At 35.3% G+C, this 17,648-nt stretch overlaps 2 protein-coding genes across 2 annotated transcripts in view; one reads left to right on the top strand and one right to left on the bottom strand.

The window, feature by feature from the left end:
* LOC124534499 (transforming growth factor beta-1-induced transcript 1 protein) overlaps positions 1 to 9,452 on the top strand; it is a 38,784-nt gene extending 29,332 nt beyond the window's left edge. Inside the window, exons 4-6 of the mRNA XM_047110411.1 lie at positions 7,110 to 7,205; positions 7,985 to 8,119; positions 8,776 to 9,452. Of these exons, the coding sequence (XP_046966367.1) occupies positions 7,110 to 7,205; positions 7,985 to 8,119; positions 8,776 to 8,850 (306 nt within the window). The 3' untranslated portion in view covers positions 8,851 to 9,452. The remainder of the gene's footprint in view (positions 1 to 7,109; positions 7,206 to 7,984; positions 8,120 to 8,775) is intronic.
* Positions 1 to 17,648, bottom strand: part of LOC124534197 — a 69,587-nt gene that overhangs the window by 46,827 nt on the left and 5,112 nt on the right. Inside the window, exons 11-16 of the mRNA XM_047109907.1 lie at positions 17,030 to 17,119; positions 15,635 to 15,719; positions 13,135 to 13,222; positions 12,076 to 12,183; positions 11,627 to 11,687; positions 10,449 to 10,844 (exon numbers count right to left, since the gene is read on the bottom strand). Of these exons, the coding sequence (XP_046965863.1) occupies positions 10,449 to 10,844; positions 11,627 to 11,687; positions 12,076 to 12,183; positions 13,135 to 13,222; positions 15,635 to 15,719; positions 17,030 to 17,119 (828 nt within the window). The remainder of the gene's footprint in view (positions 1 to 10,448; positions 10,845 to 11,626; positions 11,688 to 12,075; positions 12,184 to 13,134; positions 13,223 to 15,634; positions 15,720 to 17,029; positions 17,120 to 17,648) is intronic.

The raw sequence follows: 17,648 nt of genomic DNA on the forward strand, positions 1-17,648 counted from the left end.
TAGACACTATTTATTAGGATCAAACTTTAAAATCATAACAGACTGTAACGCGGTTCGTCATGCTTTAAATAAACAGGATATTGTTCCACGTATTAGCAGGTGGGTATTGCAAACCCAAGAATTTACGTTTGAGACAGTCCATCGACCAGGAATTCAAATGCAACACGTGGATGCCTTAAGCAGGAACCCTGCCACCATTGCTGACCACAATACATGTGTAGAGAGTAGTGTTTTGTACATATCAGAGGGCGACTGGTTGCTATCGGTGCAGTTACAAAACCCAAAAATTTGTAGCATTAGAGATATTTTACAATCAGGACAGGCCGAGTCTAATAGGCAAATATTTAATAATTACGAATTACTGGGCAATAAAGTGTATAGGCGCACGGAATTTGGTAGACGCTGGCTAGTTCCAAAACAATGTATCTGGCAAGTAATCAGAGCAAACCATGATGAAGTTGGTCATTTCGCGGTTGATAAAACGGTAGAAAGAATCAGTTCAATGTATTGGTTTCCTCGCTTAAAGAAAACTGTTGCTAAATATATCAAAAAATTGTCTTCAGTGTATTTACTTTAAAAACTTGCACGGAAAAAAGCCTGGCAAGCTATTTCCCATTCCTAAATATGCGAGACCGTTTCATACACTTCACTTAGATCATATAGGACCATTTGTAAAAACCACTCAACTAAATTCTTACTTATTGGTAATAGTAGATTCTTTTACTAAATTCGTTTTTATTTCACCTGTAAAGAGTACTAAAAGTAAATGTGTCATCAATGAGCTTAACAAAATATTTAAAGTATTTGGAAATCCAAAGAGACTCATATGTGATGCAGGTACTGCATTCACATCTAATTTATTTAGTTCATTCTGTAAAGATAGAGGGATACGACATCACATTATAGCCACAGCCGTTCCTCGTTCCAACGGGCAAGTTGAACGATACAACCAAACCATATTAGAATCGTTACGCACAATGGGGGCCAATAGCGAAAATAATAAGTGGGACCAACATATACCTACAATTCAACAAGGCATAAATAGCACTATTAACAAAACCACATCGGCGATTCCCAGTGAAGTATTCTTTGGCTATCGTTTAAAGATGAGCCACGAAAACATGATGGACGAAGAAGAACCTATTGTGGATGTGACTAAATTAAGAGAAAAAGTCGATGCTAAAATTAAAGAAAATGCTTATAAACAAAAACAAGCTTTTGATGCAAAGAGGAAAGAAGCTCCTGTTTATAAAGTAGGTGATTTGGTGGTGATCAAGATTCCTAGTTATAATAATGAGGGGCAGAGTAAAAAGTTAATGCCTCAGTTCAAAGGGCCTTTTCAAGTAAAGCAATGTCTAGGGAAAGATAGATATCGCGTGGAAGATATGAGAGGAGCTGAAAGGTCTTCGAAGCGATACAACGGCGTCGCTTGTGTCGAGAACATGAAAGCTTGGATAAACATATCCAATGATGAGTAAAAGCGGATGTTGTCAAATATATATAAGGAACGCAAATGACTGTAAGTTACTTAAATTTAGTAACTTCGACGAATATCAATGTTTAAAAATATAGAAATTGTCTAATGTCTGGTGTACAACGCTTTCAACAGAGTGAATCACTGTGATCGTTAAAGCACGTGACAGGCATCTATGTGAACGCTGTCTCTTGCGAATGATAACATGGTGATATGCAACCGCAGTGACCTAAGGTGCTGTTGGTTAAGCCATGAGGCTGCGAATGATAACATGGTGATATGCAACCGCAGTGACCTAAGGTGCTGTTGGTTAAGCCATGATGCTGCGAATAATAACATGGTGATATGCAACCGCAGTGACCTAAGGTGCTGTTGGTTAAGCCATGAGGCTGCGAATGATAACATGGTGATATGCAACCGCAGTGACCCAAGGTGCTGTTGGTTAAGCCATGAGGCTGCGAATGATAACATGGTGATATGCAACCACAGTGACCTAAGGTGCTGTTGGTTAAACCATAAGAATACCTATGCTACTACAGTCACGATTACCACGATGATATACGAGATATCTGGTAGAATCTTGGTTCGGCAGTATTCATTATGGGATATCACGTGTACATCCTTATATGAATACTATTTATCTATATAATTTTAATTTGAAATAATATTTAACCTCTGTTTACAGCTATATACACCAGACTAAAACGTCATTCGAGGGCGAATGCGTCTGCAGGAGGGCCGGATGTTGTCGCTACAGATTTTGAAGTGGGCAACATTATAAAAAAAAGAAAACATTGGCGGGAATTTAAAACTGGCGCTCGGCAGAATATGCTGGAACCGCCAACCGGGAACATTGTGATAACTTTAATTTTCATTACTGTATCTCTTATATATTCTTTGCTTAAATTGAATAAAGAAGAACCTTATTAATTAATATCAAGAGTTATCTTTCAACAATTTATAAATAAAATAACTGTAGCTTATAATCATAACTTCATACTAGTAGTCACTGGCGGCTTCGCTTACGTTTTAAGCTGTTGGTTCTCATTTGTTGGGCAAAAAGGTAGCCTATGTCCTTTCTTAGACATCAAGTTTGCTTCACACCAAATCTCATGAAATTCGATTTAGCGGTTTGATCGTGAAAGATCAAAAGACAGACTGACAGAGTTACTTTTACATTTATGATATTAATAAAGATCAACGCTGAAGCGAAAATGTTCTTCATCATAATTAAATATTTACACAAATAACGTTCGCCACAATGTAATTAGCCATTAACATAAAAAAACAATGATGACACGGCCTTGTATCGACACGACGCTCGGAAGAAACCACCGGTGAGTCAGCGAGAGGTGTCGACTGATGAATGGACGGTTAAAAAAAAAATAAAACATTACTCGAAGCACTTGTAATCGATTGATACTGGCCATATATATCGGCCCATTTAAATTTGTACATGCTAACTATTAGGTTTCCCTTGCGAATACAGAGTAACAAAATAAGCTAGTACGTTATTGTCAAGGCCGTAAAAGTAAATGTATCTTCCCTTAAGCGTTCTTTGAATTATTATTAAAGCTCATCTATGTATATTATACATATGAAACTAGATTCCCGGCCTATTTAAATTTGTACATGCTAACTATTAGGTTTCTCTTGAGAATACAGAGTAGGAAAATGAGCTAGTACGTTATTGTCAAGGCCGTGAAAGCAAATGTATGTACTTTCCTTGAGCGTTCTTTCTTGAATTATTATAAAAGCTGATCTATGTATAGATGCAACTAGATTTCGCCCGCGGCTTCGCTCGCGTCGGTTGTCATATGTTAGGCAAAGAGATTGCTTTGCAAATTTTATCATTGGTTTGGTCGTGAAAGAGCGACGGACAGTTACTTTTACATATATAATATTAGTATAGAAGTATTGACTAACGTACAAACGATAACATCGTCAGAGAGTCAGTCTAGAGTTTTATTAATTTAAGATGTTAATTTTTTTATGCCATATGAAATATTAGATGTGTTTTTAAGAGTGCGAACTCGTTAAGTAATGAGATGTCAAAGTTCTATATTTAACTATGACTAAATAAACATATGAAATTGTCTTTAATAAAAAAAGTGAGTAGCATGTGTGATTCTCGACGCCCATATATGGCTGGAATCGGGCCCTCAAAATCTGTGAGTCAAATCGACCTTACACTGATTTTTATGCGTCTGCGTCGATCAGTGACGTCATACGCACCCACGGTTACCGGAACAACAATAATCACATCACATGTATTATATATTACTCACATTTATTATATATCAGCTTTGCACCCGAGCGAAGCCGGGTGTTAAATGTAATATTTTTTTTGGTTTACATTAGAAATTTCAAAAATTATCAGTGTGTCCTTACTATATTGTCCATGTAATAATATACAAAAACCTTCTTCTCGTTAAACTCTATCTATTAAAAGAAACCGCATCGAAATCCGTTGCGTAGTTTTAAAGACTTAAGCATACATAAAGATAAAGGGATAGAGAAAGCGACTTTGTTTTATACTATATAGTATATAGTGAAGACTTCGTGTTTTATTCGACGTGTTAACGTGGAATTAAAGACTTCTAACGAAACTTACTTACCATTACTTACCATTCATAACAAGATCTCCGAAACTTAAGGACCAATTGATTTCAGAATTCGTTTAATGATCTTTCACGACTTAGGATCTTTAAAAAAGTATTTTTACAAATTTTTACTCAAAGGGTAAAATGTAAGAGGTAACTTTGTATAAGTATCTTGTACAAAGTCAGGCCGAACAGTGATAAAAATAAATATTCATAATTTTCTGACCAATTTCGATCTCGACTACCAATTTCAAAGACTGATTTCATATTCAACTGAGCTTGTGATACAGTCACTGTGAGTACGAGGGGCACAGGGTCATAACGGTTACAGGAGTTACGGCATAGGAACTGTTGCTATCAATTATTTGTCGCGGATTGATATTAAATCGAACGAAATCAAATATAATAAATAAAATTTTAACAAAAAGAAAAACCGACTTCAAACAAAACACTATTTTAAAACAAATGAATATGCACGAAAAAGTAATAAAAATAATTGCGTATTCAACATATTTTTTAGAGTCTTCCTAAGTTAAATGAAATGAAAAATATTAGACTACTTAAAAGTCGATTAACGATTATATCATGTAGTTATAGTTATTGGTATATTTGGAGCCGGTGTCAGCCACGGTGCCCTTGCCCCAATAATCAAAAGAAAGAAGCGATACGAGCGAGCCCCTTGATTGATCCAGTATATTATTGTGTAAAAGGTAATTTGAAAAAAACATATTTGTTAAAGTATTCTCGTATTGTTTTTTGATAGATATACTGTAGGGTTTTATTGGCTGACACCGACTCCAAATATAACAATAATTATAACTACATGATATAATCGTTAATCGACTTTTAAGTAGTCTAATATTTTTCATTTCATTTAACTTAGGAAGACTCTAAAAAATATGTTGAATACGCAATTATTTTTATTACTTTTTCGTGCATATTCATTTGTTTTAAAATAGTGTTTTGTTTGAAGTCGGTTTTTCTTTTTGTTAAAATTTTATTTATTTTTTGATTTTAAGTGAAGCTGATGTTGACTAACTAATTTTTTTTAATATGGATAGATTAAGCGTTCCGTTTATATGAGTCAGAAACTACTTCGAGGACAATTTCAAAGGAAACTTGCGAATAAAGCAAAAATAGACTTTCGAAAATGCGGATTTAATACGTCACGCGGCGTGAACTACAAGGATCCCTCGAAAGAGCTGTAATCGAACTCAGCAAAAAAACTTTGAAAAAGACCAACTATATTTCGTACATCATATGACATCACATCACATACACATAATTTGATTAAAGATAGTAAGAAATTCTGCCCCATATCGCACCCTAACTGCGAGCCGTATAGGAGTTCCATCACTACATAATATAAAACAAAGTCGCTTTCTCTGTCCCTATATCTTTAAATCTACACAACGGATTTTGATGCGGTTTTTTTTAAAAGATAGTGTGATTCAAGGGGAAGGTTTGTGTATATAATACATGAACAATGTAGTAAAGAAACACTGATAATTTTAGAAGTTTGCGATGTGATGTCGTATATAAACAAATTCTGTAATATATTTATTTGTATCAGTATTGCACCCGTGCGAAGCCGGGGTGGGTAGCTAGTTGATTATAATATTCGACTATGATAATTACATAAACATAACCACATTACGGAAGGTGACTCAAATATCCAAATAACCAATAAATAAAAGATTCGACCGAGTATCGCTAACGTGCTCCTCAGAATTGTTCCGTTCCCTTCCGTTCCGTCACTTTGTCATGGATCCTGTGCTCAGAACCTTACCAAACTTTCACCAAATTACCCTTGAAGTATATATTTTATAATAAAAAAAGAATTATCAAAATTGGTTAACGTGATTTTCAGTTATTCACCTATTTGTCGCGCATTTACATAACGCAAATTTACGACTTATGTCGTTTTCACATGGATACCATCATCGGAAAAAAAAATAAAAAAAATGGGACCCCACGGGAAGCACTACCTTTCAAACAAAAAAAAATCATCAAAATCGGTCCACCCAGTGAAAAGTTATGAGGTAACAAACATAAAAAAAAAAAAAAAACAAAAAAAAAAATACAGACGAATTGATAACCTCCTCCTTTTGGAAGTCGGTTGAAAATATTTTCAAGGGACAAATCTTTCCCGTTGAAACATAACTCGTTTCAAGTGTGTTTTATTGCTCTATAGCATCATGTGTATACTACAAAGACAAGTAGAATGATGTCATCTCAGAAACAATGGCGCTGTTTGTGGATTGCGCGCTCCTTGGCATTACTAACACTAATCTCACAAGACCGGAATTTTGATTCCGGGACAATAAGGAACTAAGGAAGTCTATCCTTTAGGTACTTATCATAAAAATACCTATCATTTATAATGTTTAGTTAGTATTTGTAATATCATAAATGCGAATTCTGGATCGATGGATGTTTTGTTTTTAAATTCTAGAACACGTGAATGGTAAATGTCACCATCGCCACCATTCATAAACATTGGCGTTGTCAGAAATATTACAACACCAATGCGCCACCAACCTTGGGAGCTTATGTTATGTCACACTAACACAGTAATATCGTACTCAGCAAATGCTTGTAATTTTACACAATATTTATTTACTTTACTTAAGAGTCTCCAACAAAAAAAAATACACTAAATACATATTCCTAAAATAAAACAGTATGATCGTTATAAGTTATGTGCTTCTTCAACTATAGGAGATCTCAGCATCCATAGCAAAAAATATTTTAAAAACCAATTAAAATAAAAAGCGAAGAAATTATACAAATCAATAAAAATAGAAATGAGAAACTTAAAATTAAGAATAAGCTTATTAATTATTATATTATTAGTATTAGGTTAAAATTTTAAAGTTAATACTTATTATATAATAAAAAATTTAATATTACTTTAAAAAATAAAAATAATAGGTTACTTCTTATGCTTAGCACCTGCACCGTATTCCCTTACACGTATAATAATGAATTAATGTCGTAAATTTATCTAACCATTATATAATTATTTTCAGCGTGTGATCCAAGCGCTTGGCGTGTCGTGGCACGCGCATCACTTCGTCTGCGGAGGATGCAGGAAGGAGCTGGGAGGGGGCGGATTTATGGAACAGGTAATTGGACGCATTTTATTAACTACCTAAAGTGGAGAACACTAAATATATTTAAGAATTATTCCACTAAAGACAAAGACAACGATATTCCACCTCGATGACATTTGAATCAATTATTCCGATACACATTTCATCATTGTAATTAATAAAAGTAAAGTGATAATGAACCCAGATGGCCTAGCGGTTTGAGCGCGTATCTTAATGATGATTGCGGGTTCAAGTCCTGGCACGCACTATTGTATTTTCATGTGCTTAATTGGGTATGTGTCTAATTTCAACAAAATTCTGCCATATGTGAATCCACCAGCCTGCATTAGAGCAGCGTGGTGGGATATGCTCAAAAAGAGAGGAGGTCTTAGCTTAGCAGTGGGAAATTTACAGGCTTTTACTATACTATACCATTAGTCCATCACTATTTGTTTTCTTCAGTGGAAGCTTTAGATACGAAGTTACCATAATCAACAGCGAATTTTATTAATTGTTTTTTTGGTGGCATATATCACGTCCATCTAAGGACCAACTGATGCTAAGTGATCATCACTGGCCATACAATTACGTTGGCACGTTATGAAATTTTAACAAAACTAATTCGTCGAGAACTTAGAGAAGTGCGATCTTATGTGCCATGTCTCTGTAGCTACGCATGATCACTCACTCTTCAAACCAGAACACAACAATCCTAATCATCGCTGCTTAGCGGTAACTATGATAAAGTGGGTAGTACTGATCTCTACCGATTCCTATAAGGCGTTAGTTACAATTGTGTGGTGTGTTCGCAGGCGGGCCGGCCGTACTGCTCGTCGTGCTATGCGGACAAGTTCGCAGCGCGCTGCGCGGGGTGCGGCGCGCCCATCGTCGACAAAGCCATCATCGCGCTCGACGCCAAGTGGCATCGCGACTGTTTCACTTGCAACGTGAGTATCCAATGTTTTGTAAAGCGAGAGAGAGATAGATAGAGTAACGATTTGCAAAGCGAGAGAAAGATAGATAGAGTGAAATCACTTGCAACGTGAGTATGGAACGATTTGCAAAGCGAGAGAGAGATAGATAGAGTGAAAATATAAGCAGGTAGTAAAGCCAGAGAGAGAGAGACCGTGAAAATATAAGTAGGTGGAGGATTTCCATGTCCTAATTTGGGTACAACTAGAGGCTCTAAGTTGCAATCCGATTCAAATGCGAACACTTAGGTTGATACATACTGGGTGATGAATGGAGAACCCATGAAATCTGTATAATTTTGACACTCATGGTGATAATAAGCTCCTTTCGAAAATCTTGAAGAGGAGTTAATAATTAATCTTGGAGTTAGTCTTAAAAATGGTAATTGGATGGATTTTATTTGATACTGCTAAATTGCAAAGATTTTAACGGGTACTATTTGCAAAAGAAAAATTCTATGATATAAATAATTTCGAATCAATTCCAGTCAGGAATTATGTAGGTTCTTACAGACGAAAAAAAAATAAATAGAATGAGATCATTAGTTAGGACTTTACTCTCAACATACAAAGAAACTTTTACCTGTTTATAACATAAGAAGAATATAACAGCGATCTTTTTGTGTTTCCAGAAATGCCGGAACCCAGTCACCGACTCCACATTCTCGGTGATGGACAACAAACCGCTCTGCGGCAAATGCGCATAAAACGCTCGAAAACACATACTTACTATTTATTTAAACCACCCAACGACAAAGTCCAAAGTGCACGCACAACAAAACATCATTATTTAAAATCGTACACCCTTATTTATTAAAATAAATTATTATATATTTTGATATGAAAACTTCGATTAATTTATCGCATACGATTTCAAATGTATAAAATATATTTTTTTAAACAAAATTTTCGCATTCCAATTCAATTCGTCAATTCCGAAACTATTACATAAAAAATACAGTTAAATAATTGACTGTCAATCATTGATAACTAACGGTTAGTTAAGGAATTCCTTAATACTGACACAACTGATCAGGATTAAGGAATTGCCATTGTAGACAATCGTAACTAAGGCCCATGGGCGACAATGTTTAGAGACAAAAAAATCTTTGCGCTATCAAAAAATGGTTTACGAATCCTCCAAAAAAATTATATTTATTTGATAATTGTACAATCTTTACTGTACCAAGTGACGATAAAATTAAACTCGTCATAGTCCTTATAGACGGACAAATAAAAACAAGAATAATATTAGAATTTTCGTTGAATATACAATCTTTGATATAAAAATGATGGCAATCATCCTTATTAAACAGTTTTGTTGATTGTATGAATTGAATTGAAAATGTACAAACATAAGTTCTACGGTATCTCGGTAGGCGATAAGTTAAATTATATTCGATATGTTAAACATGTATTTATGTAAACGGAGCTTAGCTTGGAACACAAAGACATTGTAAATAATTTTAGTGTATAATTATCGCTAAGCCGCGCTTCTTGGGCTTAAAAAAATACTTGTTATACTTAAATTAAATCTGTTTACAATTTTTATACGCTTACGCGAAACTTTATTTCAGTAAAATATTTGTTTTTTATTATTAAATCTTCGCATTTTTATTTAAATAAAGAATCATTAATGATTAGTTTAATGTTCGAAATGTTCTCATATTTTAGTTATATACTGGAAATCATTTAGACAGTTATACATCCTCCCTCATTGAAAATTATTATTGATAACATGGCTTTTCTTAATTTAATGGGTATGAGGCATTAACAAATTTAGGAAAAGATAACCCAAATATATAACATATAATAGGGTAAGTTAATATGATGATATACTCTTTTAATTCAAAAATGGGATACGTTTTCATGAGACAATTACGCTCATCATATCCAAATCAATACGTACCTTTTAGTACAGAAACAATCAAATAGAAGAATCAACCCTACAACCAATTGAATGTAACAAAACTTAAAGCATGAATTGAAAAGTCTTATAAAAAAACAACGGTTATGCAGGCAGAAGTATAAAAATTACAAACGATCCTAACTAATATTATTATACGAAAGTATCTCAAACCACTGGACCGATTTCATAAAATTTGTTATTAAGCAAATTTGAACCTAAAAAAAGGACATAGGCTTTTTTCAACCAAGACCTAAAAGGTGAGCGAAACAACGGACGACCTCTAGTCAAAGAAAAACACAAATAAATGAAATTGTAACAATTAAGTTAGTTATAAAACCAAGGTGACATCAAAATTGTCATAATTAATCACTACATCAGGAAAACAATACGACTTACCTTACTCCTATCCTTCTCAGATTTCTTCTCTTCAGCGTTTGATTTTTCATCTTTAGTCTGCTCTTCAGCATTAGCATTCACATCTAAACTCCAAGCTATTTCTTTCTCTTTCGTTTTCACATCTCTCGTCTCCGTCTTATTGGCAACAATTGGCTCATTGGTTACATTATTTCTAGAAGATTCTGTTGCATCTTCGGATTCCCTTGTATTGCTTTCTCTCTTTGATCTTGGACTATTTGTAACCTTCGTATAAGTAACGTTTCTGGGTGAACTTTGCATCGGTTGTTTCTTGTTCTGTACTTTTCTGGGTGACGTGTCTTTGTGTGATCTCGAGATCTTGGGACTCTTGGGTGTCGATAGCGGACTCCCATCCGGACTCAATTGATTCGACGTACACTGAAATAATTGGAAATGTTAAAATAATAAATGTAGAAATTTTGCATCTGGGTAGGTATACAACAACAACAACAACAGCCTATAAATTCCCACTACTGGGCTAAAGGCCTCCTCTCCTTTGAGGAGAAGGTTTGGAACATATTCCACCACGCTGTTCCAATGCGGTTTGGTGGAATACACATGTTGCAGAATTTCTATGAAAATTTGTCACATGCAGGTTTCCTCACGATGTTTTCCTTCACCGCTGAGCACGTAATGAATTAAGACAAATTAAGCACAGAAACAGCTGTGCTTGCCTGGGTTTGAACCCGCAATCATCGGTTAAGATGCACGCGTTCTAACCATTGGGCCATCTAGACTCTTAGTAGGTATAATACGACTCAATTTAAATGTACTATCGACAACAACAACAGCTTTTAAATTTCCCACTAAGGCTATTCTAAGGCTTCCTCTGCCTTTGGAAAGAAGGTTTGGAACATATTTAACCACGCTGTCACTAATTCGTACCATCGACAAATAAAAAAATCTTCAATCTGGCTAATGTATTTGGTTATATGACATTACAAATTATCACTTTTCAAGATCATTCTCATAAGAAATTAGTAAAGATTGATAATTTATAGTCGCACTTTATTCGGATGTCATCGGTTTTACGAATTTTGCCGATGCTACTTCTGAGTAGATATATATTTTGATAACAGATTTTGTAAGAGCATACTTGGAATAAAGTATATTTTATATAAAAGCAATAAATAATTTAAAAAAATATACAAACAACATACGGGCTGGCTCTCCACAAGAGTGTGTATCTGTGTGTCCAGGACGGGCAACATCCGACGAACACTGTGGTGACAAACATATATAAATTTTTTAACGTTTGACGTGAAAAATATAGAGCAATGCCATAAGCTGCAGATTCGATCCTGACGCCTTGGTTAGTTGGACTACATAAATAGGAATATCAGTAATAATAACAAGGGGCGATTTTTTTTTTTAAAACAAATCATCAAAACAGAAATATTTTAAAATTATAACTATATAGTAGCTACTCGCCCAAAGATTGTCTATGACGTACAATTATGTCATTTCAATTTAGGGTCTGCTTAATCATCTCAACTACTTCGGCCATTAAAATCGACGACACATTTTAGACAATCACAATAATCTATTCACGCCATAATTTTATAAATAGTAATCCTACTACTCATAATGAAATAATTGTATGTACGACCTCTGCGTTTTCTTCAGCGGCTTGGCGACCGGCGTTTCTTCTTTGCAAGCGACGGGCTCGTCTTTCTTCTTGGCGGGCAGCGGGCGCGGCGCCACGTACACGCGCGTACTGAATACAACCAATCAGTCCCAATGTTTGGGTCCCACGGTTGGGCAAATCGAAGAAAATCATTTTTTTTGATTCTCGATGAAAAAATGCGTTACGTATTTCCCTTACTTGTTTTAGGGGTGTATGTGGGATTAACTGATGATCAGGATGCCTCCTCCCTCCTTCCTCTCCGAGGAAAACCTACATAGACTAATCAATCGGTCTCGAATCATTTGCGCTCCTTGCCTCTTTTAACGTACCTAATATTAGTCTATCTCATTTACTATAGTCTGTTCGCGTTAAGAATGCAGTGAGTTGTCATTGTTTACCGGCCTGACTCCGCCCCATTTGACCAATCAAATCTTTTCAAATTACAAAGTCAAGTTCACATTTAATTAATTATTAACTGATATTTTTATTTTTATTATTTAAATTTTGTTTATTTATATATTTATATTTAATTTATTCCAGCTGTATACGTAATAATTAATGTAGCCTATAGGTACTAGATGACGTTATGTCAAAATATGTAAATTTCTACATCGCGATGGGAAAATTCGCAAACGATTGTATATAGTGTTAAGAATTTTGTTGATTAAACACCCCGATTCGATTTTTTATTTTAATGTGTATTTTTTAAATTAATTATACTTAGTCTTTAAAACAAATATAATTTGTTGGAATTTTAACACAAATATGCATACTCCTTCACCCTGCTGTTAAAAAAGATTTGATTGGTCAGGGGGCGGAATAAAGCCGGTAAACAATGACAACTCACTGCATTCTTAACGCGAACAAAGTATAGTTATGTGTCGGCGGTTGTTGATAGCGACATATTTTATAGCATATGTTGACAAACAGCCAAACGGACCTATTTATTTTTTATTTTATTTTATGGTATAGGTTGGCAGACGAGCATATGTGCCACCTGATGGTAAGTGGTCACGTATGTGTGCAAAGACTTAAGCGTACCTCGTGTTTTCCTTCGAGTGAGAAGTCTTTGGGATGAGGCCAGCTCGCGTATCCATTGAATACATCGACAGGCGGGACTCTATCGAAACTGTAACAATCATTATAGTCTTATGTACCTTCCCTGACAAATAAACAATTATATTATGTTCCAATCTACATCCAATATCTGTTCAATATTTTCATTCTGATTACTAAAAATTAAGTTAGGAAACCATGTGTCGAATTCGAAATTCTGCCACATATACCGGTGAGCCAGTGTAACTTCAGGAAAAAAGGACATAATATCGTCTACGGAAAATTCGACTAAAACAATTCGTCTAAATCAATTCGACTAAAACAATTTGACTAAAAAACAATTCGACTAAAAACAATTCGACTAGTAACAATTCGTCTAAAAAACTATTCGACTAAAAACAATTCGACTAATAACAATTCGTCTAAAACAAATCGTCTAAAAGAATTCAACTGAAAACAATTCGACTAAAGCAATTCGACTAAAAACATTGCTCATTCCCCATTACATTTCAATCTCGCGACTCTGCAGTCTTCATCGATCTTATTGAAAATTGACCACTTGTGAACCTTCTGTCTTCCCCTGACCGGCCCGCTATGTCCCACACACCATCCAAGATGCCCCACACCCGCCCAACTATGTCCCACACACCAACCGAGATGCCTCGCATCCACCCCACTATGTCCAACACACTATCCGAGATGCCCCGCGAATACCCTATCATGTCCCACACACCATTAGAGATGCCACGCTGTGTACCACACACCAACCGAGATGCCCCGCATCCACCCCACTATGTCCAACACATCATCCGAGACATCATTCGAGACGGCCCGCACCTGCCCTGCTATGTCCCACACACGATTATAGATGCCCCGCACCCACCCAACTATATCCCACACACCATCCGAGATGCCCCACACCCACCCTATCATGTCCCACACACCATCTGAGGTGCTCTCGACTCACCCAACTTACGATGTTTTGAACATTCGAGGCGGTGGATTCGGTATCGTGTGAAATTCGTTCTTGCAATATAACATGCCTAGATCTATAACGGTATTCTGCAGAGAACGAAGAGAAAACGTTTTATAAATACACATACATACATACATACAATATTTTAAGAAGAATTCGTATTATCGCCGCGTCGATGCGTACTATTTGAACGAAGTTTTGTCAAAGCGAATCGATCGTTGATCGCGTTTTAAGAAGAATTCGTATTATCGCCGCGTCGACGCGTACTATTTGAACGACGTTTCGTCAGAACAAATCGATCGTTGATCACGTTTTAAGAAGAATTGTAAAATTTTATATAAAGTTACGTATCCCGGGTAAGTCTCTGTACATCCTCGTTCGTTGATTCTGGGTCCGACTGAGAGCGGAAATTCACGAAGGATAATCATGCCTATTTTAATCTGATGATTAGTCCATATAGCGAATTCCAGCCAGATTTCTCAAAAATCGTGGGGATACACTTTCACGATAGGAATTTAATAAACAGTTTATCGGTACAATGATTTTAGAGTAAACAAAGAGACACTCGTATTCCACTTGACTTTTGTATACTCAATGTTAGTGGAATTAATTTCAGTAAAGTTATTTTCAGCTAAATTGTTAGTCAAATTGTTTTAGTCGAATTGTTTTAGTCCAATTGTTTTAGTCGAATTGCTTTAGTCGAAATTGCTTTAGTCTAATTGCTTTAGTCTAATTGCTTTAGTCGAATTGCTTTAGTCGAATTGTTTTAGTCGAATTGCTTTAGTCGAATTGTTTTAGACGAATTGCTAATAGTCGAATTGTTTTTTAGACGAATTGCTTTAGTCGAATTGTTTTAGACGAATCGTTTTAGATTAATTTTCCGCAAATCCATAATATCTTAGTTCCAGAGGTCGGTGGCACATTGACGATGTAGGGAATAGTTAATATTTCTTACAGCGTCATTGTCTATGGGTGATGGTGACCACTTACCATTAGGTGGCCTATATGCTCGTCCGCCAACCTATACGTTAAAAAAAATGTATCCCCAACCCGCATTGGAACAGAGGAATATGTTCCAAACCTTCTCCTCAAAGGGAGGCCTTAGCCCAGCAGTGGGAAATTTAGTGATAAACGATAGTGACAAATAAATAAATAATAAATATGAGACAACATCACATACATTACTCTGATCCCAATGTAAGTAGCTAAAGCACTTGTGTTATAGAAAATCAGACGTAACGATGGTATCACAAACACCTAGACCCAAGACAACATAGAAAATTAATGATAATCTACATTGACTCGGCCGGGAATCGAACCCGGGACCTCGGAGTGGCGTACCCATGAAAACCGCTGTACACACCACTCGACCACGGAGGTTTTCTATTTACAGACTGTTGTTGTATTGTGCAGAATATATCAACTCCTCTTGCTATTAAAATATACCTCTATGAGCCTTAAATAAATAATATTTTAATGTTCAGTTCTGATAATACACGAGAGACTTACGTGATTCGCTCCTAGTCTTAGACCACGTGCCTATGGATTTCTTCTTCCTATTCAATTTGCTGAGTTTTCTTGACGGCGAAGCGCTCTGAAATGATACATTTAAAACAAGTCAGCGTAACTACAGGCACAGGGGATAGAGCATCTTAGTTCTCAAGGTCGGAAGCCTATTGATGAGATTAGGATTGGTTGATATTTCTATAAGCTTTCAATTCAATGAAAAAATAAAAAACGTCGGTAATATCCTCCCAATAAATTTTGGCAGTAATTGTTAAGAGACATTACTAAATTTTCCATTTGCTGTTTCTACTAGAATTAATCCTGTGCTTTTCCCCTACCTATGGAAAACCCTGTTATTATTTTCTTCTTCCACAGATCTCATTTAGTTTTCTTTGCTACTTTTGGATTTAAATCTTCTTGTTCTGCCAATCTTTGAATCTACTTTTTCTCATAGATTACACTTTATACTCTTTTCGACCAACAAGTTTCCTTATATTACCCCACTCCCTTTCTTTCAAAATCAAAATCAAAATAAACTTTATTCAAGTGGGCTTTTACAAGCACTTACGAATCGTCAATTAACAATTAAGTGAAGCTACTACCGGTTCGGAAAGTAGATTCTACCGAGAAGAACCGGCAAGAAACTCAGTAGTTACTCTTTTCAACATTTAAAAAGTACAAAGTCATGTAAGTCAATACAATTATTTGAAATAATATATCCTGGGTGGAAGTCAACAGGTATTACTTCCAAGCTTTTTTATCATCAACAAAATCTTGTATCGAGTAAATACGCCTTTTTTACCAATGTATTTTTTACAAACGATTTGAATATACGAAACGGCAAAGTTAAAAATGTCTGCGGAATTTTACTATAGAAACGGATACCTTGCCCCAAGAAAGATTTAATGACTTTGCGGAGTCGGAAACTTGGGGTTATAAGCTTATCTTTACTCCTAGTGCACGTACAATGATTATCACTGATTTTATCAAAGTGATCAATGTTACTGTGAATATACATGATATTGTTGTAAATATATTGCGACGCAACAGTGAGTATTCCTACTTTGTTAAAAACATCCCGAAGAGAGACTTTACTTTTGATACCCTCTGTTATCTCATTCCAACGTTCATTCACACTTCGATCTTCCATATCTCCTATTTCATTCATTTTAATAACTACTCTCTCCTGTAACTTTTGCACCCTTCCCTTTTTCTAACACTTGCCATTTGATCTTTGGAGGGGGGTGTAAGGTTGATATATGCTACTTACGATGACATTACCTATGGGTGATGGGGAAAACTAGTCATCAAAATGACTCGGTTTTTTGATTAACTGGTAATAAGGAAATTTTTGATATATTTGTATGGTATTAATCTTAAAATAGAATGGAGACTTACTGAAGTCTCGATACTGTTGAAATATTCGGTCATTCGTTGAGTGTAGATTTCGAGAACCTCGTCCAACTTGTCACACGTCGCTTGAATGTCCTAAACAAAATTATTCCGTATGTTAATTAATTCTAAAAATTTTAACAAAAAAAAACCGACTTCAAACAAAACACTATTTTAAAACAAATTAATATCACGAAAAAGTAATAAAAATAATTGCGTATTCAACATATTTTTTAGAGTCTTCCTAAGTTAAATGAAATGAAAAATATTAGACTACTTAAAAGTCGATTAACGATTATATCATGTAGTTATAGTTATTGATATATTTGGAGCCGGTGTCAGCCACGGTGCCCTTGCCCCGACAATCAAAAGAAAGAAGCGATACGAGCCCCTTGTTTGATGCAGTATATTATTGTGTAAAAGGTAATTTGTAAAAAACATATTTGTTAAAGTATTCTCGTATTGTTTTTTGATAGATATACTGTAGGGTTTTATTGGCTGACACCTACTCCAAATATAACAATAATTATAACTACATGATATAATCGTTAATCGACTTACTCGAAAAGTTATGAGGTAACAAACATAAAAAAAAAAAAAAAAAAAAGAAAAAATACAGACGAAT

Source organism: Vanessa cardui, chromosome 12 (genome assembly GCF_905220365.1).
Source record: "Vanessa cardui chromosome 12, ilVanCard2.1, whole genome shotgun sequence".
Lineage (NCBI taxonomy): Eukaryota > Metazoa > Arthropoda > Insecta > Lepidoptera > Nymphalidae > Vanessa > Vanessa cardui.